Consider the following 20,195-nt stretch of genomic DNA (forward strand, 5'->3'; position numbering starts at 1 on the left):
AAGAAAGAAAGAAAGAAAGAAAGAAGAAAGAAAGAAAAGAAAGAGAAAGAGAGAGAAAGAGAGAGAGAAAGAAAGGAAAGAAAGAAGGAAGGAAGGAAAGAAAAGAAAGACAAAGAAAGAAAAAAGAAAAAGAAAAAGGATGGACAGAGAGAAGGCTCAGAGGTTAAGGACACATCCTGCTCTTGCAGGAGACCCAGGTTTGGTTCCCGGCATTCATGTTTGGTGACTCACAACCAGCTGTAACTTCAATTCCAGAAGATTGAATGCTGTCTTCCCACCTTCACAGGCACCGGCATGTACCTTGCACACAGACATCCTCACACACACACACACAATTTTTTATTTTAATTAAAATATAATTACTTAATTTCTCCCCTTCCTTGTTCCTCTCTCTAATTCCTCCCATGTTCCCTCCTCACTCCCTCACAAAGAAATGGCCTCTTTTTCTTTAACTGTTATTGTTACACACACACACACACACACACACACACACACACTACAACCTGCTGAGTCCTTTAGCATTGCTTGTGTGCATAGAGTGTCAAGGGTTTTGGCAGTGGTTAGGTGATTATGGGGCTCATCCATGGGAAAGGCTAATTCTTCCTCTTCAGGCAGTCAGTGATGGCAGTTCTTATCTGGAGGTGGGAGACTTGGCGACCTGTCTACCTACTGGAGGTGGTACTGTTCAGCTCGGATTCAGACAGCCTTGGCCGCCGGCATACAGTGGGTGCCGCTTCCTGTCCTTTCTACTTCCCGTTTCCCAGGTTCTTACAGTCTTTCTGCCGGTCTTTGGAGATGTTCCCCAAACCTGCAGGAGGTATTTTGCAGGTTACACCAGCAACACCACCAACAGTTGATCTTTGCATTGTAATCACAATAAAATTCCTTTTAAGCCAGGTGGCAGTGGTGGCACACGCCTTTTATCGCAACACTCGGGAGGCAGAGGCAGGAGGATGTCTGTAAGTTCGAGGCCAGTCTGGTCTACATAGTGAGTTCAAAGCTTGCGAGAAACACATGATGAGACCTGTCTCAAAAAAAAAAAAAAAAGGAAAAAGTTGAAACTTGCTCTAAACAGCAGACCCAGAGGGTACAGCTGGGTGCTAGAGCACTTAGCATGTCCGTGAGATCTTATATTCAATCATCACAAAGGACAAAAATACAACTAGTAGAGCACACCCGCCAGCCATCAGAGAGATCAATCCATGGATTATCATTCAGCAGACTATTCATGCTGCATTTTGCCCAGGGTTGGCCAAACTCATTTAAGCACAATACCTTTGTCAACTATCTCCCAAAGACCTGTCTTTGCTTACTAATACGTATTGACTTGAAGGGCTCTGCGCAGCCCAGAGAGCAGACAGGGACCGCCACAGGCTCCCTACTCCAGGAGCTCCCAGCCTGAGGGAGTCAGAGGGAGGAGAGGATGGGGGAGAGGAGGGGGCATCCAGCCTGGCAGCAGCTTGGATGGTGGAACTGGGTGTGGTAGGCAGGCAAGGAGCCAGAACATTTGGTAGACCAATGGGCCCCAGGCAGGGGAAGCTACAACCACGGCCACACCACACAGCCTAAACCACCTAGCTGACCCAAGAGAGGAAGAGAGACAGGCAGGGAGGAGGCAGGTGAGAACATCATGGGGGAAGGAGGGGGGGTTTAGTCATCAGGTATCACTGGGTGGGTGTGCCACAGAGAGTTCCCGGAAACTGCAAGTCTGTGAGTTGCAGAGTGAAGTGACTGGAGTTACGGTTGGGTTTTCACAAGCTTTTAGAACGCGCTTCTCTGACCTGTTCCTGGAGGTGTCTGTGGTCAAGGCTTTTTCTCCTCTTTGACTCTGTGGGGCTGGGTGAGTGCAGGAGCTGGGAGGGCTGTACTGAGCTCTGTGTGTGAGGTGGGTGTGTCAGGCCCAGCCCAGGAGCAGGTCCTACCAGCAGAGGCTCAGCCCAGCCCAGAGTGTCAGGCGGGCAGGCAAGCGGAAGCAGGCTTGGGGCAGCGGCAGAGGAAGAGCAACCGAACACAGGTATGGGGATGTGACAAGTGGGGCTGGACCACCAGATGTGGGGGACGTTGGTGAGGCTGGAGAATATAGGTGAGCCATAGGCTCTGGGAAACCCTTTACAATACAGTGAAAAGGTGAACGGGGTTGCCCCATGTGGATAGATCTTTCTGTAGGGAGCCTGAAGAGGCAGCCAACATGCCTGAGACACCTGCTGGACAAAAGCCCCACTGCGAGCCGCCGCCGTAGGGTCTTCCTTTAGAGCTTTAGGCTCCTCCTTTCATGCTGACCCTGAGCTCCCTGAGGAGAGTTCTCTGAGGTCTGCTCCCCTCAAACCCACTCATCCTGCAGGGTCAGGTCCTGTTCTGGAAGACACGGAGTGGCTCTCAGTAAAATTGGCTAAAGAGCTTACTGGAAAAGATAGCTTAGGCTACCAAGGTATGTTTTATCTGGTTATTTGGTGCTGGGGATGGAATGTTCTATATGCTAAGCACTTGCCCTACCACTGAGTGTCTTTGTTTGTTTTTGTTTTTGTTCTTGTTCTTGTTCTTTTTGAGATGTAGCCCCGGCTGGCCTCAAAATCTGTATGTAGCCAAGGAGGACCTTGAACTCCTGAACCTTTTCCCTGGAGTCCTGGGGTTACAGGCATGGAGCAAGTGCTGGAGGTTAAACCTAGGTCGTCCTAGGCAAGCATTCTACCCACTGAGCTGAATCCCCTGACCCTTTGCATGAATGAGGTCTCATTATGCTTTCTAGGATGGTTTTCAACTCCTAACCTCAAAGGACCACCACCCCACCCCAATCCATACCCTATCAGCTTTCCAGATAGTTAAAACTATCCGTGTGAGCCACGATGCTTGGGATCTATTTAACCTGGTTTTGGCTGTGCTAGAGAGTAAACCCTTGTGAACGCTAGGAAGCATTCCACCGCTGCTGAGTTGTCCCTGACCCCTCCAGGTCTATCTTAATGGGATCTGAGGAAGCGCGGCCCCAACCTGAAATGCTCATAGGTAACAAAAGGGTGTCAGGCTGCAAGGTCTCCTGTCCCCATGGCTTTGACAGAGCGGCTCATGAGTAACCAGGAGAGGAAATGAGCCATCGTGCATATTTGGGAACCCATGGAAGACTGTCTGGGACTTTTGCCATACCGGTGCAGGCCACGCCTGCCTGCTACCTATGGTTATGGGCGCTCAATGATAAGGAAGGGACACGACACATAGGCTTCTACTTCCAGACTCTTCCAGACTCTTCGCTTATGGCAAACTGAAGTCATAGCCCTGGGGGGGCGGGTGTGGGTGAAGAACTGACTGTGACCCTTCCCTTGACTAGCAGTCAACTCAGTCTGTGCTGTCTGATGCCATCCGTTCTTCCTACCCTGCTGTTCTTAGTGTGTATTCCACTGACACAGAGACCTCTTTTTGTCCAGGAGCATTAATAATAAATAATAATAATAGTAATAATAAAAATAATAATAGTAGTAGTAGTAGTAATAGCATCCAAGGAGGAGATAGCAGGAAAGGGAAGAACTGTTGGGAATATTTATGTAACTGAGAGGCCAAGCATTTGCCTAGTGTGCACAAGGCTCTGGGTTCATCCCCAGCATAAAAAAATAAATAAAAGGGTGTGGACCTCTGAGGCCAGGGATATGATGGAAGTTCAGAGTAAGGTCACCCAGCCTAAAAGGCTCCAGGAGATTATTCAGATGGGGCAGGACCTGTCGAGCCTGAAGCGAGGCTAAGACGCACACAGGGCACAGCTCGGCACTCGGTTGGGCCTATGGTAGTGACTTTTTTTTTTTTTTTGGTGGAACTTTATTTCCTGTTTTTCCAGCTTTGGAAGAGAGGGTGGAGAGAGAGGGGTGGGTAAGCTGTCATCTACACATCAGGGGAACTAACCGTTGAGCTCTGGGATGCTTTCCCACACAAGAATTTTGAAGGATGGCCTATGCCCTGCACTCTTGGAGCCTGAGGCAGGAGATTTGTCACAAATTCCACGTCAGTAAGAGATCTGTGAAACCCTATCTCAAGGAGCAAGAGAGAAGTGGGCAGGGGAGGGGAGGGAAGGCTCACTGGAGAGAGCTGGCCAGACACAGACAGGGAAGGGGTCAGTGTGCCCAGGGGCGAGACCGGAGGCTGAGGGAGGGTGATGTTGGAAGGGAGACAGGGAAGGCTCTGGTGCACAGACGACCCCATGCTGAAGCAGGATACTGGGCCCCAAACCACAGGATGCCTGTCTGCTACCTGGGGCATAAGAAGCTTCTAGTCTCTTTCTGGTGACCCCAGAAACTCTTAACTCCCCCTAGGCAGCCTCACTCTGGAATCCCCAGAGCACAGACCTTCCCATCTTCCTTGGCCCTCAGTCACAGGGGAAGCTGACTGGCAGGAAAGGTCCAAAACTTACCTTTTTATTTTTTTAGAAAGTCTTACCACGTAATTAACTCCACTGCCCTGAGCTCACTACGTAGAAAAATGTACACCACCACCCTGGGCGTTTATTTATTTGTTTATTATTTATTTATTTATTTATACATAGATTTCTTGCATGGTCTGAACTTGGCTGTGGAGCCCAGGCCTGGAACTTACTATGATCTTCCAGCTTTCTGTCTCCCAAGTGCTGGCATTACAGGTGTATACCAGCTCCCCTGAGGCTGGGGCAAAACTAGCAGGTCTAAGGAAAGGTGGGGCCTGCTTGGCATCCCTCCAACAGAAACAGAGGAAGAGTCTAACTGGCAACTTAGGCACTTAAAAAGTGTTTCTTGTGTTTTAACTGAGAAAAGTCCTGAGGCTATCCCAGAGGTAATCGTAGGCACAAAGACCTGAGTTTTGGCCCTGTGGAGAAGGCAGGAGGATGTGAAATTCATAATTGGAGGAACAAAGCAAAATATGCGTGCGCGTGCGTGCGTGCGTGCGTGCGTGCGTGCATGCGTGCATGTGTGTGTGTATCTGTATGTGTGTGTGCGCGCTCGCGTGTGTGCGCGCTCGCGTGTGTGTGTGTGTGTGTGTGTGTGTGTGTGTCTATGTGTCTGTGTCTGCATGTCTGTGTGTCTATGTGTTTGTGTGTTTCTGTGTGTGTATGTGTGTGTCTGTGTGTGTATTTGTGTGTGTGTCTGTGTGTTTGTGTGTGTGTCTATGTGTCTGTTTGTGTGTGTCTGTGTCTGTGTCTGTATCTGTGTATCTATGTGTGTTTGTGTGTGTGTCTGTGTGTGTATTTGTGTATGTCTGTGTGTCTGTGTATTTGTGTGTGTGTCTGTGTGTGTCTGTGTGTGTATCTGTGTCTGTGTATGTCTGTGTGTATATCTGTGTGTATATCTGTGTGTGTCTGTGTCTGTGTGTCTGTGTATGTCTGTGTGTTTGTGTGTGTGTGTGTGTGTCTGTTTGTGTGTGTATCTGTGTCTGTGTGTGTCTGTGTGTTTGTGTGTGTCTATGTGTCTGTTTGTGTGTGTCTGTGTCTGTATCTGTGTGTCTATGTGTGTTTGTGTGTGTGTCTGTGTGTGTATTTGTGTATGTCTGTGTGTCTGTGTATTTGTGTGTGTGTCTGTGTGTCTGTGTGTGTCTGTGTGTGTATCTGTGTCTGTGTATGTCTGTGTGTATATCTGTGTGTGTCTGTGTATGTGTGTCTGTGTATGTCTGTGTGTTTGTGTGTGTGTGTCTGTTTGTGTGTGTATCTGTGTCTGTGTGTGTCTGTGTGTGTCTGTGTGTTTGTGTATGTGTGTGTCTGTTTGTGTGTGTCTGTCTGTGTGTGTATGTGTATCTGTGTGTGTGTCTGTGTCTGTGTGTGTCTGTGTGTCTGTGTGTGTGTCTGTTTGTGTGTGTCTGTGTATGTGTGTCTGTGTGTGTCTGTGTGTGTCTGTGTATGTGTGTCTGTGTCTGTGTGTGTATGTGGGGGGGGGACAAGGGAGGCAGACATAGAACCGGGTTGGTGGGCAGACAGACTCTCCCTCCTCCATTACTGTGAGTCCCCTGCAGCAGTCTTCTGCATTATTAAGCGCACACGGCAGAGTGTGGCTCCACTGGGCAGACATGGGGAACAGCGTGCAGGACTGATCATGAGTTAGCCTCCTGCCTGCTTTACTTTTGGTTCTTACTTCCTGCCTGTGGCAGAAAATAGCCCTGCCCCACTCCCTTATCTCAGTTAAGCGCAGCACCCAGCCCAGCTCAGAGGGCAACGGGACAGATTCCAGAGGTCCCAAGAAGGTAAGGGACACAGCCCCCAGATGTGCACATGGGGACCAAAGGCAGAGACACCTTGAGCCATCGGCCCAGCATGGGGGTGCGAAGCCTCGTGCTTCTGGTTCCTCTGTGGTGTGTGGTTTCTTTGGCTTTCTGCACCTGTGGCCTGAGATAGTCCTGCATATACATATCTGTCTGTCTGAGCATGTGCTGATGAGAGAACCTGGCTCTGTGTACATCTGTGTAAGATTTTCCCTGAGGCAGGGGACGGGGTTACGTCTTCTCTGGCCCATGTGGCTCTGCACATGTCACTGCATGGACCCAGGCACTTATTTGTATGCTAATGTATGCATGCCTTTGTGTGTCTATGCGTGAAAATGTGTGTCATGGTGTGCTTGTGTGAAATCACTGTCCCTGTTACTAGGCCTGTGTGGGTCCTCGTGGCCGCCTCCTAGCTGGAGAAGTGAAACTCCAGTGTTTCTTATTTTTGGAGGCAGCAGCTACTTGATTTTTTTTTTCCTCCATCTTCCCCAAAACCTGGCCTCTTCTCCAAGGCAGCGCCAGTCCACGGTCCACGCTGCTTCTCTTCCACACAGACACCTCTTTTCGTTTACCGTTTGCCTCCTCTTTGGCAGTTTCTCTGTCTTTGCCATCTGGCCTGGCACTGGGCCCAGGCAGCCCAGAGCTCAAGGAAGGAGGGAGAGGGGTAAGGGGCCAGGAGGGAGGGGCCTGGCAGCTTGGAGTTTCTCTCTGCTGGAAAGAGGTCGATTTTTCACCAACAGGCTTCACTGTGAAGAAAACCCAAAAATTCTCTTTGGAATACGGTAATGAGACCATCCTCCCCTAGGGGATCCCGTGAGTCACCTTTAAGTGGCCGCTCAAAGAGTCCATTTTTGTCTGTTTAAAACTTTTTTTTTAAAGATGTATTTATTTATTATGTATGAGTACACTGTAGCTGTCTTCAGACACACCAGAAGAGGGAGTCAGATCTCATTAAGGATGGTTGTGAGCCACCATGTGATTGCTGGGATTTGAACTCAGGATCTTCAGAAGAGCAGTCAGTACTCTTAATCACTGAGCCATCTCTCCAGCCCCATTGTAACTTGTTTTTAGCAGAAAAGCTTGACATTCTTGGAAAAGAGTCAATTCTTGAGCTCACTCAGTGTCTAGAATGCTGTTCTTAATTGCAAGGAGTTATTGATTTTACAAGGAAGGGTTAAAAAATGATAAGATCTTGCTGTTTTACTCATAAACTGCTTTTAAAAATAAATTTTGGAAAAATTTTATTTTTATTTATTTATTTTGGTTTTTTGGATTTGTTTTTTTGTTTGTTTTGTTTTGTTTTTTCCCAAGACAGGGTTTCTCTGTATAACCCTGGCTGTCCTGGGACTCACTCTATAGACCAGGCTGGCCTCGAACTCAGAAATCTGCCTGTTTCTGCCTCCCAGAGTGCTGGGATTACAGGTGTGCGCCACCACCGCCCGGCTTTTATTTTTATTATTTTATGTGCACTGGTGTTTTGCCTGCCTGCATGTCTGTGTGAGGTGCTGGACTCCCTGGAATTGCAGTTATGATCTCGAGCTTCCGTGTGGTGCTGGGAATTGAACCATGCATGGTTTCTTGGAAGTGCAGCCCACTGCTGAGAACAGCTCAGCTGACAACGGCTAAGTCCCAATAATTAAAAAAAAATAATGTACATACATGTGTCTTTCTGTCTGGGGGTCTGTCTGTTCAGGTGCCCAAGGGGACCAGAGAGAGGCATTGGGGTCCCTGGAGCTGGAATTCCGGGTTGAGAGCCAGCCGACATGAATGCAGGTCCGGACTCCAGCCCTCTGCAGGAGCAGGGCTAGCTCTGCCTGGCCATGTCTCCAGCCCCCTCACTGAAACTGTAATGCCAGTGTTTTCCACGTGGCCTGCTCAGAGACCTGGTGTCCGATGAGTCAGTAATGGAGCAGAGGCAGAAGTGTGGGAAAGGGTTAGGTAATTCCAGGAAGGCAAAGAATGGGCTAATAATTTGTTGGATAGAAACCATTTTCCTTCCAGGTGACCAAAGAGCTTCCCTAAGTGCAGGGGGCCAGTGCGGTGCGGTCTTAAGACTGTGCTCTTCACCCTAGGGCTTTACCATCTAGTTAAGGGAAAGGGTAAATACACGAAACAGCTAATGGGTTAAAAGCACTCAAATGCACCAAGCTAAAAGGCCTTCTCCTTTTTGAAGCCAGGTGTTCCTTTTGCCTCACTGCTGGCCTCCTCCAAGCTTAGCCTCCTGAGTAGCTGGGACTTCAGGAATGCACTGCAGCTTAAGTGCTTAAGGTCGCAGAGGGAACCTTGTGAGGAGGCCTGTCTGTGAGTGTGTGAAAGAGAGGCAGGTGCTGGCTGCCAGCCTTCTGAGGGGATTAAAAAGAAAGTGGGTTCTGGGAAGGTCTGCCAATCGGACAAATGAGGACGTGAACCAAGTGGCTCGTGGGCATAGATTTTCTACGGGCAGTTCTAACAGGGCAGGTGCTGTGCGTGGCACCCACCCACAGGCCCTCCTGTTCTTTTTGGTTGGGAGCAGCAACGTGCAGGGTGGACTTTGGAGCCAGGCGGTCCTAGAGTTGGATCCGGGCTTCCATCACTCCGGGAGCAGCTCTGCCGCTTTGCTTCGCTTTCCTAGAACAATGGCGATAAACACCTGCCTCAAAGCACTGTGGGAAGGATGAGAGACCACGCCTTCCCGTGGCATAGCGTGACTGGGGGTATCTATCGTGACCAACAGCAGTCACTTCCCGCCCCAGGGGTTCTGGTACAGATACTGAGGTCTCAAAAATGAATGAGCCCCCTTCCAGGGCTCACCATCCTGACCCTGAGAGGGGCTAAGAATGAGCTGTCACCATCCATGTAGGGACATCTGAGGTATCTGTGTACCCCGAACTCTGAGGAGCACAAAGGAAGGGGCTAGATGACCCCTGCCCTGCTGAGGAAGAGGGAGTCAGGAAAAGGGGTGGGTACAAGCCTCGTGGGAAATGACTGGGTTTGTCAGGTAAAGAATGGCAGAAAGAACATTCCAGGGTGAGGAAATGCCAGCCACAAAGAGGCCTGGAAAGCACAGGTGTGTGCAGAACCTGCTGCTGGGGCAGAGGAACTTGGGGTGACGGTGACATCTTTGCTTTCAGAATGATTACGTCTTATTTGGTACTAGTGTCTCCGTATCTGTACAGAGTTAGTTCCCAGACCTCTTCAGATGCCAAAATTCTTGGAAGCATAAATCCTACACATGCTGTCCTATGCACCTTAAGGCTTTAAGCCCAGGCCAGGTTCTACCTACCAGGAATCCCAAATCATCTCTCTCTAGGTTGCTTATAGCCTATATAATACAATGTAAACAGTGTTGTCCTTATCCCAGTTTTTCTCTCTCTCCCTCCCCACTCTCTCTTTGTGTATGTGTGTGTGTGTGTGTGTATTCATGTTGGTATGCACTGAGCTATCCTACCACGTTTGTCTTTTGAAAAAAGAGTTTCCCTATAGAAAAAAGTTGTCCCGTTTCACTCAGCCTCTGGAGGTCCAAGCCTGTGACCCACACCCTGCTTTTCTTTAAGATTTATTTTTATTTTATGGCCCTGGCTATTTTGCTTGCCTGTATGACCGTGCACCACATGTGTGCAGTGTCCGTGGAAGACAGAGTGGGCACTAAATACCTCGGAACTGGGGTTACAGACTGTTGTGAGCTGCCATATGGGTTCTGGGAATTGAACCCAGGTCCTCTTGAAAAGCACTGAGTAACTTTTTTTTAAAGGGTTTTGTTTGTTGCTTTTGTTGTTGGTTTGTTTTAGACAGAGTCTCCGTGTATAGCCCTACTGTCCTGGAACTTGCTGTGTCGACCAGTCTGGCCTTGAACTCACCAGTTTAGGATCTTCCTCCTTAGCCCTGACTGAACTTGAATTTGGGATTTTCGTGCCCGGGTTTCCTTAGTTCTGCCAGACCTTATGAATAGATCCATACTGTACTTTTGGAGTGAATGATGACAAGAAAACTTCTATATGTGTATTCAAGACAGATGCTTTTTTTGTCTTTTGAGAAGGGGGTACTGCTGTGTTCCCCAGGCTGTTTTTAGCACCGTACCTCAGCATCCCGAGCAGCTGGATGGACTCCATCTGTCTGCTTGGTGTTGTTTCTGAGACAGTCTCCATCTGTAACCTAGGCTGAACTCTAGGCATTTTCCTAAGTGCTGGGATTACAGGGTTGTATGTAGCCCAAGCTAGCCTCTGCCCTTCAAGTGCTGTGATTACAGAGTCACCATGCCTAGCTCAGATGCAACATCCTCTCTCTCTCTCTCTCTCTCTTTCTCAGAGCCTCACACTCTGTAGCCCAAGTTGGCTTCAATTTCCTTCTGCTTTAGCTTCTAAACACATTTTTAGATGTATTCCTTATTTTTTATGTGTTTTGCCTGCATGCATGAAGCATGTGTGTGCTGGGTATCTGGGGACCTTAGAAGAGGGCATTGGATCCCCTGAAACTGGAGTTGTAATCCCGTTGTGTGGGTGCTGGAACCCACATCCTCTGCAAGAGCAGCAAGCGCTCTCAACCACAGAGCCATTTCTCCACCCCTGCTTTTAAGCCTTTCAGGGCTGGGCCTTACACACATCTATTACCAGGCCTCACTTAGGATCCTTTTTTTTTTTTCCTTTGGCTCATCTGGAACTTTCTATGTAGATGCGACTAGATTCAAACTCATAGAGATCCTGCATCTGCCTACCAAGTGTACCACCATACCTGGCCAGATGCAGATTTAAAGGAAAAAACATTTGTTTTTATCTGAGGTTGGTTGAACATATATTGAACACAAGGAACCCACACACAGGGGGTGGGGATTGGGGGCACGGCTGCAGCTCCAGTATTTAAAATAGAGGAAATATTTATTCCATCTTAACTGTTTTACTATGCTTGCTATAAATCTTGAGAAGCTGGTTGTTAGAGGAAGAACAAAAAGAGCTCCCATAAATTTGATACAGTCAAGCTTATCACTTAGTTCCATAAGCTAATTTATTTATTGAAATGCTGGAAATAACCCAGGGCTTTGACTATGTAGGCAAGTACTTTGTCATTGAGTCACAGCCATGTCCTAATGCAAGAATTTCAATCGTACCTTAGTTATTTATTTATCCTTTTAACGATTTGTTTGTTTTATATGAGTACACTGTAGCTGTCTTCAAACACACCAGAAGAAGGCATAAGATCCCATCACAGATGGTTGTGAGCCACCATGTGGTTTCTGGGAATTGAATTCAGGACCTCTGGAAGAGCAGTCAGTGCTCTAACCACTGAGCCATCTCTCCAGTCCATTATTTATTTTCAAGACAGGGTTTCTCTGTATAGCTGTTTAGCTGTTCTGGTACTGGCTCTATAGAACTCACAGAGATTCTCCTGCCTCTGCCTCCTGAGTACTGGGATTAAAGGCGTGCCTTTTAATAGATAACTTTTGAGCTGGGCGTGGTGGTGCACGCCTGTAATCCCAGCACTCTGGGAGGCAGAGGCAGCCTGGTCTACAGAGTGAGTTCCAGGATAGCCAGGGCTATACAGAGAAAACCTGTCTCAAAAAAAAAAAAAGTTCTGAGCCATATCTCCAGTCCTAGATTAGTATTTTGGAGATAAGGACTCAACATCTGAGACACTCCTTTCCCTAGGATGCCACGTAGATAGATACCTATACCCACAGCAATATTATTCAGCGGTCTGACAGAAGTAACCATGTCTCCTCAGAAGGGAGTGATAAGCAGTGTTGTGTGCACATTCTGTTGCATGGGCTGGGTTTGCAGCAGTGGAAGAGAGCAGGCTTAGCGTCTCTTTGTCTCTTTGAGACGGGGTCTCATGTAGTTCAGATTGGCCTTGAACTTCTCTGTAGCTGAAGATGACCGTGAATTCCTGTTCCTTCTGCCTCAGCTTCCAAAAGCTAGACAGCAGATGTGCCCCATCACATGTGCCCCATCTACTATGGTTTATACGGCTCTGGGTTCCACCCCTTACAGCACTGAAAAAAAATTCCATCACACATTGCAATAGAAATGGATGTGTGGAAGGATGCACGGAAGGAAGAGTGGGTCCTGGAAGCAGGATGCTACGAGAAATAAGCTATCACTCTATTATCCTGAGGCACTGAGAACAGATGCAAGAGACAGAAAGTAGAAAAGAGGTTCCCAGAGGCTGGGGAAGGGGTGCCACAGGTAGGATTGCTTCACAAGTATAGCACTGCTTGACATAATGAAAAAATTCTATTTCTGGACATGATTTGTAGTGAGAATTACGTATTAATGATATGGAGTTATTAGACTCTTTAAAAATTATATAAGGGGCTAGAGAGATGGCTCGGCTCTCTCCCAGAGAACCCAGGTTCTCCCCAGCACCTGTGTCAGGTGTCTCTCAACTGTAACTTCAGCTCCAGGGGAGCCTGGATTCTGGCCTTGGGCACTGTACTCATGTGCACAAGCCCATACCCAGACACACAAATACACACAATTAAAACGCTAATAACGAAATCCTGGAGAGCCGGGTGCACGCTTTTAATCCTAACACTCAGGGTGCAGAGGCAGGAGGATCTCTCTGAGTTTGTGGCCAGCCTGGTCTACAGACTGAGTTCCAGACCAGATAGGGCTACTCTGAGAGATTCTGTTCCAGGACAGCCAAATGTACACAGAGAAACATTGTATGGAAAAACACCAAGCAAGTCAAACAATGTCAACATTGACAATGACAACAACAACAACAAAAGAGCCAGATCAGAGCTCAGAGCATTTGTTGCTCTTGCAGAGGACCTGGGTTCAGTTGCTAGAGCCCACATGGCTACTCACAAGTTCTGTTACTCCAGTTCCAAGGCCTCTGATGCCCTCTTCTGGCCTCCAAAGGCACCAGGCACAGACATGACGCATGTCCACACAGTCACACAAAATACTCATAAACATAATTTTTTTAAAAAAGTAAGTATTTTAAAACAAAATATCTTTTAAAATTAAAATAAGTAAAAATGGTGTTAGAGAGAGGTGCCGTGGGAGACACCTGCTTCCCCAGCTGAGGCAGAGAGATCACGGCGACACTGGCACTCCGTCCAGCCAGCCTCGGCAGCAGAGTCAGATTGTGTCTCTAGAAAAAAAAAAGTAAAATCAAATTTAAAAAGTGAAAACAGAACTGAGGATGTAATCCTAATACTTGGGAGGTTGGGGCAGGAGGCTCAGGAGCTCAAGGCCAACCTCTGCTACATAGCAAGTTTGATACCAGCCTAGGTCATATGAGTGTCTAAAAAAAAAAAAGTCAAAGAGTAAGCTCTATTCACTCTATCATACAGACAAACTGTGCATGAGGTGGGGATAGAGAGGCGGGCCCCCCATGGCTTCCTCCGTGCTGCGAATTGTCTATCTCTTAGCTGTCCTTGGATGCCTATTGGTTTCTCATAGTGAGTGCCCCATGGTTTAATATAGGGCCTTACACAGGAGACCAGGGGAGGAGCTCTACCAAGGTGGTTCTCCAACCTGTGGGTGGAGACCCCTGTCCCATCTCAGATAGTTACATTATGATTCATAACAGTAGCAAAATTACAGTTATGAAGTAGCAATAAAATTTTATGGAGGGGGTTCACCACAACCTGAGGAACTGGATTGAAGAGCCGTTGCTTTGGCAAAGCTAAGAATCAGGGCCTTGAGGCCTTCCCGCACCTTTCTGACAGGAATGCTGAAGTATTTCAGTGTGCCTCTAGCTGAGGCTGATGGCGAGTGCATTGTCATCCTTGGCTTCGTAGATGAAGAGATTGGAGGGTCAGGTCAGTCACTGAAGCAGAATGCGGCTGGGTCTCTCTGAGCAAACCCAGCCCACAAGGGAGAAGGTGAATGGATAAACAGGACTGGCTTCTCGTCCTGGACTTGAGAGTCTGAACTTTATTCCTTAGATAAGGCTGCTGACCCACCCCAGGCCCAGAGGAAGTACGTGCCCTCCCCTTTGGTCAGACCTATTTGTCTGTGGTTAGTCTTCCTCTAATGGAATGTGAAGCTGGTAGGTGGGACCAGGCCTTTGTTTTGTTCATTACTGTGGGCTGGCTGGAATCTTCTAAGGATTCAATAAACACTTAAGGGAAGGCAGGAAGGCTGGCAGGTTGTGAGGCCTGCGATTAAAGCATCTCCATGTCCTAACAGTGTCTTGAAATAGATGCTAACTCACAGGCCTTCAGACTCACCCAGATAAGGAAAAGTGAAATTCAGAGCAAATCACAGGCTCTGACGTCACAAAAGCTGGCAAGGGGCAAAGCCAGGACTCAGGCTTAGCCTGCCTGGAACCCTTGACTGCAGGATGTGGGTGTGGTACTGTAGGTCGAGAGAAACTATAAATGCCACTCTGCTTGTTCCAGATGGGGGCAAGATGGCCTGAAGAGCCTCTGAGGCCGAGAAAGCTCTCAGGAGGCCAGAGGTCAGCTAAGTGTTTAGACCCGGGCTCTCCTCCTCCTGACTTTACTTTTGGCTTGCCTTCCTACTCCAGGTCTCTGCTAAAGGAGTTCCGGCACCAAGGGCTTCCAGCCTTGGCCTGTCATCTGCCCCTGAGGCCGCGGACTACCTGCCCATGTCCTGCCTCTACTTGCCTGAGGACAGACTCCGTATAGCCACCAGGCTACCACCCTGGAGGTGACAGCCATGCTCTGACCTTGGTGTTCTTCCCTAGGATGCCTCAGACTAGTTTCTCTTCGTACCTGGGCGCCATGTTTGCCAATTCTTCCGCCAACACCTCTTCTACCAACAGCTCTGAGTCCGACTGTCCTGACTATCAAAGTACACATCGTTTGCATATGGTGGTCTACAGCCTGGTGTTGGCAACCAGTCTCCCTCTCAACGCTCTGGCTCTCTGGGTCTTCCTGCGTGTCCTGCGCGTACACTCGGTGGTGAGCGTGTACATGTGCAACCTGGCAGCCAGCGACTTGCTCTTCACCCTGTCACTTCCCCTGCGCCTCTCCTACTATGCACGGCACCACTGGCCCTTTCCAAACTTCCTGTGCCAGATGTCGGGCGCCATCTTCCAGATGAACATGTACGGCAGCTGTATCTTTCTGATGCTCATCAACGTGGACCGCTATGCGGCCATCGTGCACCCGCTGCGACTGCGCCACCTGCGGCGGCCCCTGGTGGCACGGCGGCTCTGCCTGGGCGTGTGGGCTCTCATCCTGCTGTTCGCCGTGCCCGCCGCCTACGTGCACAGCCCGGCCTCCTGCACGTACAAGAACAAAACCGTGTGGCTGTGCTTCGAGAGATTCAGCGACGAACTGTGGAAGGGCAAGCTGCTGCCACTTGTGCTGCTGGCCGAGCTCCTGGGCTTTCTGCTGCCCCTGGCGGCTGTTGTCTATTCGTCGAGCAGGGTCTTCTGGACACTGGCGAGACCCGACGCCACTCAGAGCCAGCGGCGACAGAAGACCGTGCGCCTCCTGCTGGCCAACCTCATCATCTTCCTGCTGTGCTTCGTGCCCTACAACTCCACGCTGGCGGTTTATGGGTTGCTACGGGCAGACCTGGTGGAGAACAGCGGTCAGAAGCGCGATCAGGTGCGCCGGGTGCTGATGATAATGGTGCTGCTGGCCGGCGCCAACTGCGTGCTGGATCCGCTGATTTACTACTTCAGTGCGGAGGGTTTCCGTAACACTCTCCGCAACCTGGGCTCCCCGCTCCAGACCAGGCCTCTGGCTACCAATGGGGCTAGAGGGGTCCTCACCGAACCACCATCAGAAAGCACCCAAAACACTGGGCAGGATGCCACGAGTCAGGGTCTACTGCAGCCTGCCAGTGTGGGTACAGACATGGACAACTGCCCCCAGGATTCAGCCCTCTGAAAGGACGAAGTCATAGTGTACGTAGTCTTGTGCCTCCCTCAGAGGCTTAGGGTGTACATTTGAGGGAGGGGGGCTGCGTACTTGAGACTCTGAAGCAGCTCCAGCTCTAGCGCACAGAAGGGAACAAGTCTGTAAGCAAGGACACAAGAAAGAAGAGGCTGCTGCGGCCAGCTTTAGCCTCTGTTTATTACAGAGGAACCCTGCTCCAGGATCTAGGAGGCCAAGCAGTGAGCATGCGCGTGGCTAAGAGCTAGTACACGGAGCAGAAGATGGATCTCCTGGATATAGGTCATCAGTCTGAGAACTAAAGATCCGCTGACCCTGGTGAATCAACTACACAGGCGTTCATCTGTCATCTTCAAAAATAAAACTCAGGGCTGGTGGTGGAACCGAGAACCCACAGCCTGCGCAGCCAGAACGTTCCCAGTGAACCCCTGAACGTTCCCAGTGAACCCCAGAACATTCCCAGTGAACCCCAGAACGTTGCCAGTGAACCCCAGAACGTTCCCAGTGAACTGGATCCCAGCCCTACCTGCCATGTCTGTGCTTACTCAAGGGGGATGGACGCTCTGCCACCAGCCCTGGCTTCCCTGCTCAGGTGGGAGGTGGGACACAGCCCTGACCCATTTCGTGACTTGTGACAACTTGGACTTGACACCTGGCGTGAGGTGGTTGGGGCAGGGCAGGGCTGTGCATGGAGTCTCTCACTTGCTAGTTCTTGGTTCCTTTCCTAGGTCTTCCTTTTCCCTTCCCCAGCTCTCAGCCTCACCCATCCTGGGACTTTAATATTCAGTCTCACTTCCTCTCTGTCCTCCCCCTCCCCCTCCTTAGACTGACCTTGGTATGTAGCAGAGTCTGGCCTGGAACTCCTTCTTGTTTTGTTCTTGTTTTCAAGACAAGAGCCTCACTCCTTAGGTCTTGATGTCCTGGGACTCGTTCTGTGCACCAGCCTGGCCTTGAATTCCCAGAGATTTGCTGGCCTCTGCCTCCTAAATGCTGGGATTAAAAGTGTCTGGCACTAAGACAGACTTTGGTGTTTTTTGTTTTGTTTTGTTTTTGTTTTTTCAAGACAGGGTTTGGGTTTGTCTGTGTAACAACCCTGGTTGTCCAGGAACTCACTGTGTAGACCAGGCTGGCCTCAAACTCACAGAGATCTACCTGCCTAAGTACCTGCCTCCTAAGTGTTGGGAGTGAAGGCGTGCGGTGTGTGTGTGTGTGTGTGTGTGTGTGTGTGTGTGTAGCCGCTCACTGGCGAGCCTCCTGCTTCAGCACTTCCTATGTGCTGGGTTACAAGCCCAGCTGCAGTCAGGGTTTTGTGGAATTTTGATCTTTTGAAAACTCTCTCTACATGGCCATCACCCTTTGCTTCTCTGTCTCTTAACTCATTCTCTCCCTCTTAACTCATACTCCATTCTGGGCCTCTCCCTCTCCCTCCCTCCCCCTCCCTCCTCTCCTTTGCTCTTTTCTCTCCCCTCCCTCTCCTCTCTTTCCTCACTCACCTTTCCTCTCCTCTGTCCTCTCCCCCTCTCCTCTCCCTCCTCTCTTCCCTCTCCCCTCCCTCTCCTCTCTTCCCTCTTCTCTATTCCCTCTCCCCTCTCCCCTCCTCTCCCCTCCCTCTCCTCTCTTCTCTCTTCCCCCTCGCCTCCCTCTCCTCTCCCCTCCCTCTCTTCCCTCTTCTCCTCTTTTCCTTCTCCCCTCCTCTCCCCTCCCTCTCTTCTCTTCTCTCTTCCCCTCCCTCTCCTCTCTTCTCTCCTCCCTCTCCCCTCCCTCTCCCCTCCTTCCCTCTCCTCTCCCCTCCCTTCTCTCTTTCCTCTCCCCTCCCTCTCTTCTCTCCCTCCTCTCTTCCCCCTCCCCTCTCTCCTCTCTTCCCTCTCCCCTCCTTCCCTCTCTCTTCTCCTTTCCTCTCCCCTCCCTCCTCTTTTTCCTCTCTCCCTCCCTCTCCTCTCTCCTCCCTCTCCCCTCCCTCCTCTCTTCCCTCTCCCCTCCTTCCCTCTCCTCTCCTCTCCCCTCCCTCCTCTCTTCCTCAGACCTTTACCATTTTTCCAGTCAAGCATCAGTCCTCAGACTGTTCGGTCTCAGATCCCTTTGTGCAAAAATGGACAGAGCCAAAGACTGTTTGTATCTTCTCTTTTTCTCATGATGCATATCATGTCATGAAGGCTAACTCATTTCTGAGACATGGAAATACAGAAGCACACATCCCATCATCTGTGAGAACAGAAATGTCATCACATTTCATGAAACCTCTGGAAGCTTCCCTCTGCACAGGTGTGGACAGACAAGGGACAGGAGAGCATCGTGAATATAGTTTTGACATCAGACTTCCTCAAAGATCTCTGGATCTTGAGATTGTTTGTTCTAAAGTACTGAGTTCACATCTCCCTTCCTCTAGGACATATGGCTCTAGGAAGAGGGCACTGATTACCAGTTGCTCATTGTGGTTCTTAGGGCTCTCTGGAGGACCAAATACCCAGGGCCAGGGCGGAACATTTCTGGAGAAGGAAAAAGAACAGTGTCGGCCAGGAGAGAAGAGTGCACAAGGGAGGAAGCGGGCATGGAAGGACAGGAGGAGACTTAGTAAACAGGACAGTCAAATGTTTTTCTTCCGTCTTTATCCAAGTAGGCCTGGGTTGTGGGAGGGGCTGCAGAGTTGGTGCTACCACATTTTCAGACCCTGACATTGAGAACCGATGTCATGTATATGTCCTATATGCACTATGATCCTGTGTCTCACAATACAGAGAGATTTCCCAAATGCTTCTGCTTTAGTTACGATTTGGGCCTTTTGTATCTGTTGGCGATGTGCAGGGGTAACGTGACCCCTGGTGGCCAGACTCGGGAACTAACCTCTTTTCCTCAGTAACAAGCTAGTGTCTCAGTCCAGATGCCTGGAAGTCAGATACCCACCATGCCCTTGCCAGCTGCTCTAAAGATGCTGTTAGCATCCGTCCCAAGCGCCTCTCTTCCTCAGGACTCGAGGTCTGTGCTGGTCCTGGCTGGAGAGCGTGTGGAGAGCATGGGCGGCAGCTCAGGATATGCGCTACACAGAGTTAAACAGAATTCTCAAAAGAGTGTATGTGTGTGTGCGCGTGTGTGTGCATGTTTAATCTGTGGTTGTGGCTCAGTTCATAGAGTGCTTGCTTTGCATGCATAAAGCCCTGGGTTTGATCCCAGTAGCACATAAACCTGCCCTGGCATTGCATTGATCCAGCACCCAATTAGTGGAGTCCTAATGGCATCCCCTGTTAACCCCAGCACTGTGGTGGTGGACCACACCTGGGGTTCCTGGTGACAGGAAGCTCTCTGTTAGTTTCAGAGGTGAGACCAGCCTTATCTATACAGAGTTCCAGACAGCCACGGCTACATAGACAGTCTAAAAGAAAGAAAAGAAAGAAAGAAGGAAAGAAAGAAGTAAAGAAGTAGACACAGGAAGATCAGAAGTTCTACGTTATCCTCGGCTACATACTGAGTTCTGGGATACGTATGACTATCTCAAGTTCCCAGCTGTGGTGGCCCATGCCTCTACCCCAGTGCTCAGGAGGCAGAGGTAGGCAGAGCTCTGTGAGTTTGAGGCCAGAGTAGCTTACATAGCCAGGCCAACCACACCACATGGTGAGACACTCTTCTCAAAAGAGAGAACAAAAACAGCTCGAGTGATCTGAGTCTGGTGTGCAGGCCTGTAACGCAGCTCAGTAGACACTGAGGCTGGAGAACCACGCATCGGAGGCCGGCATTCGCAAGTCCTTAGGTGTGATCTTTAGCACAACAAAGCTAGATGAACAAATACATTGGAGAAAAGGTTGAACTAGGAGGTGGTGGCACATGCCTTTAATCCCAGCACTTGGGAGGCAGAGGCAGGGGGATCTCTGTGAGTTGGAGGCCAGCCTGGGCTACAGAGCGAGTTCCAGGACAGTCAGGGCTCCGTGGAGGAACCCTGTCTTGAAACCTTCCCTACGGAAAAAAAAGAAAAAGAAAAATAGAGTAATTTTAGGTACAGGTATTGAATGAATTCCAGAGTAATGAAACAGCATGTATCACCTAACAGACCATGTAACTTATTTATTCTAATTTTTGTATGTATTTTCTGTCTTCATCCCATTGATATATTTACCGGCATCTAGAACAATGCTTGGCACAGAACTACTACTCAATAAAGCCTTGTGGAATGACCAGTCAGATCTTGTGAAGTACTTGACTGTCCAGAGGC

The 20,195-nt window shown here is 49.5% G+C and overlaps 1 protein-coding gene across 3 annotated transcripts; it reads left to right on the forward strand.

The window, feature by feature from the left end:
• Window positions 1-1,734: 1,734 nt before the first annotated feature.
• Window positions 1,735-17,521, forward strand: Lpar5 (lysophosphatidic acid receptor 5). 3 transcript variants are annotated; one of them, XM_052174887.1, is made up of 3 exons: window positions 1,735-2,014; window positions 2,342-2,428; window positions 14,653-17,521. In XM_052174887.1, the coding sequence occupies exon 3, from the start codon at window positions 14,834-14,836 to the stop codon at window positions 15,986-15,988; it is 1,155 nt and encodes a 384-aa protein (XP_052030847.1). In that variant the 5' UTR covers window positions 1,735-2,014; window positions 2,342-2,428; window positions 14,653-14,833; the 3' UTR covers window positions 15,989-17,521. The 3 variants fall into 3 exon arrangements, with proteins under 3 accessions (XP_052030847.1, XP_052030846.1, XP_052030845.1); XM_052174886.1 differs by lacking the exon at window positions 2,342-2,428; XM_052174885.1 differs by lacking the exons at window positions 1,735-2,014; window positions 2,342-2,428 and adding an exon at window positions 6,090-6,183.
• Window positions 17,522-20,195: the final 2,674 nt, after the last annotated feature.

The sequence above is a fragment of the Apodemus sylvaticus genome, chromosome 2 (genome assembly GCF_947179515.1).
Source record: "Apodemus sylvaticus chromosome 2, mApoSyl1.1, whole genome shotgun sequence".
NCBI classification, from domain to species: domain Eukaryota; kingdom Metazoa; phylum Chordata; class Mammalia; order Rodentia; family Muridae; genus Apodemus; species Apodemus sylvaticus.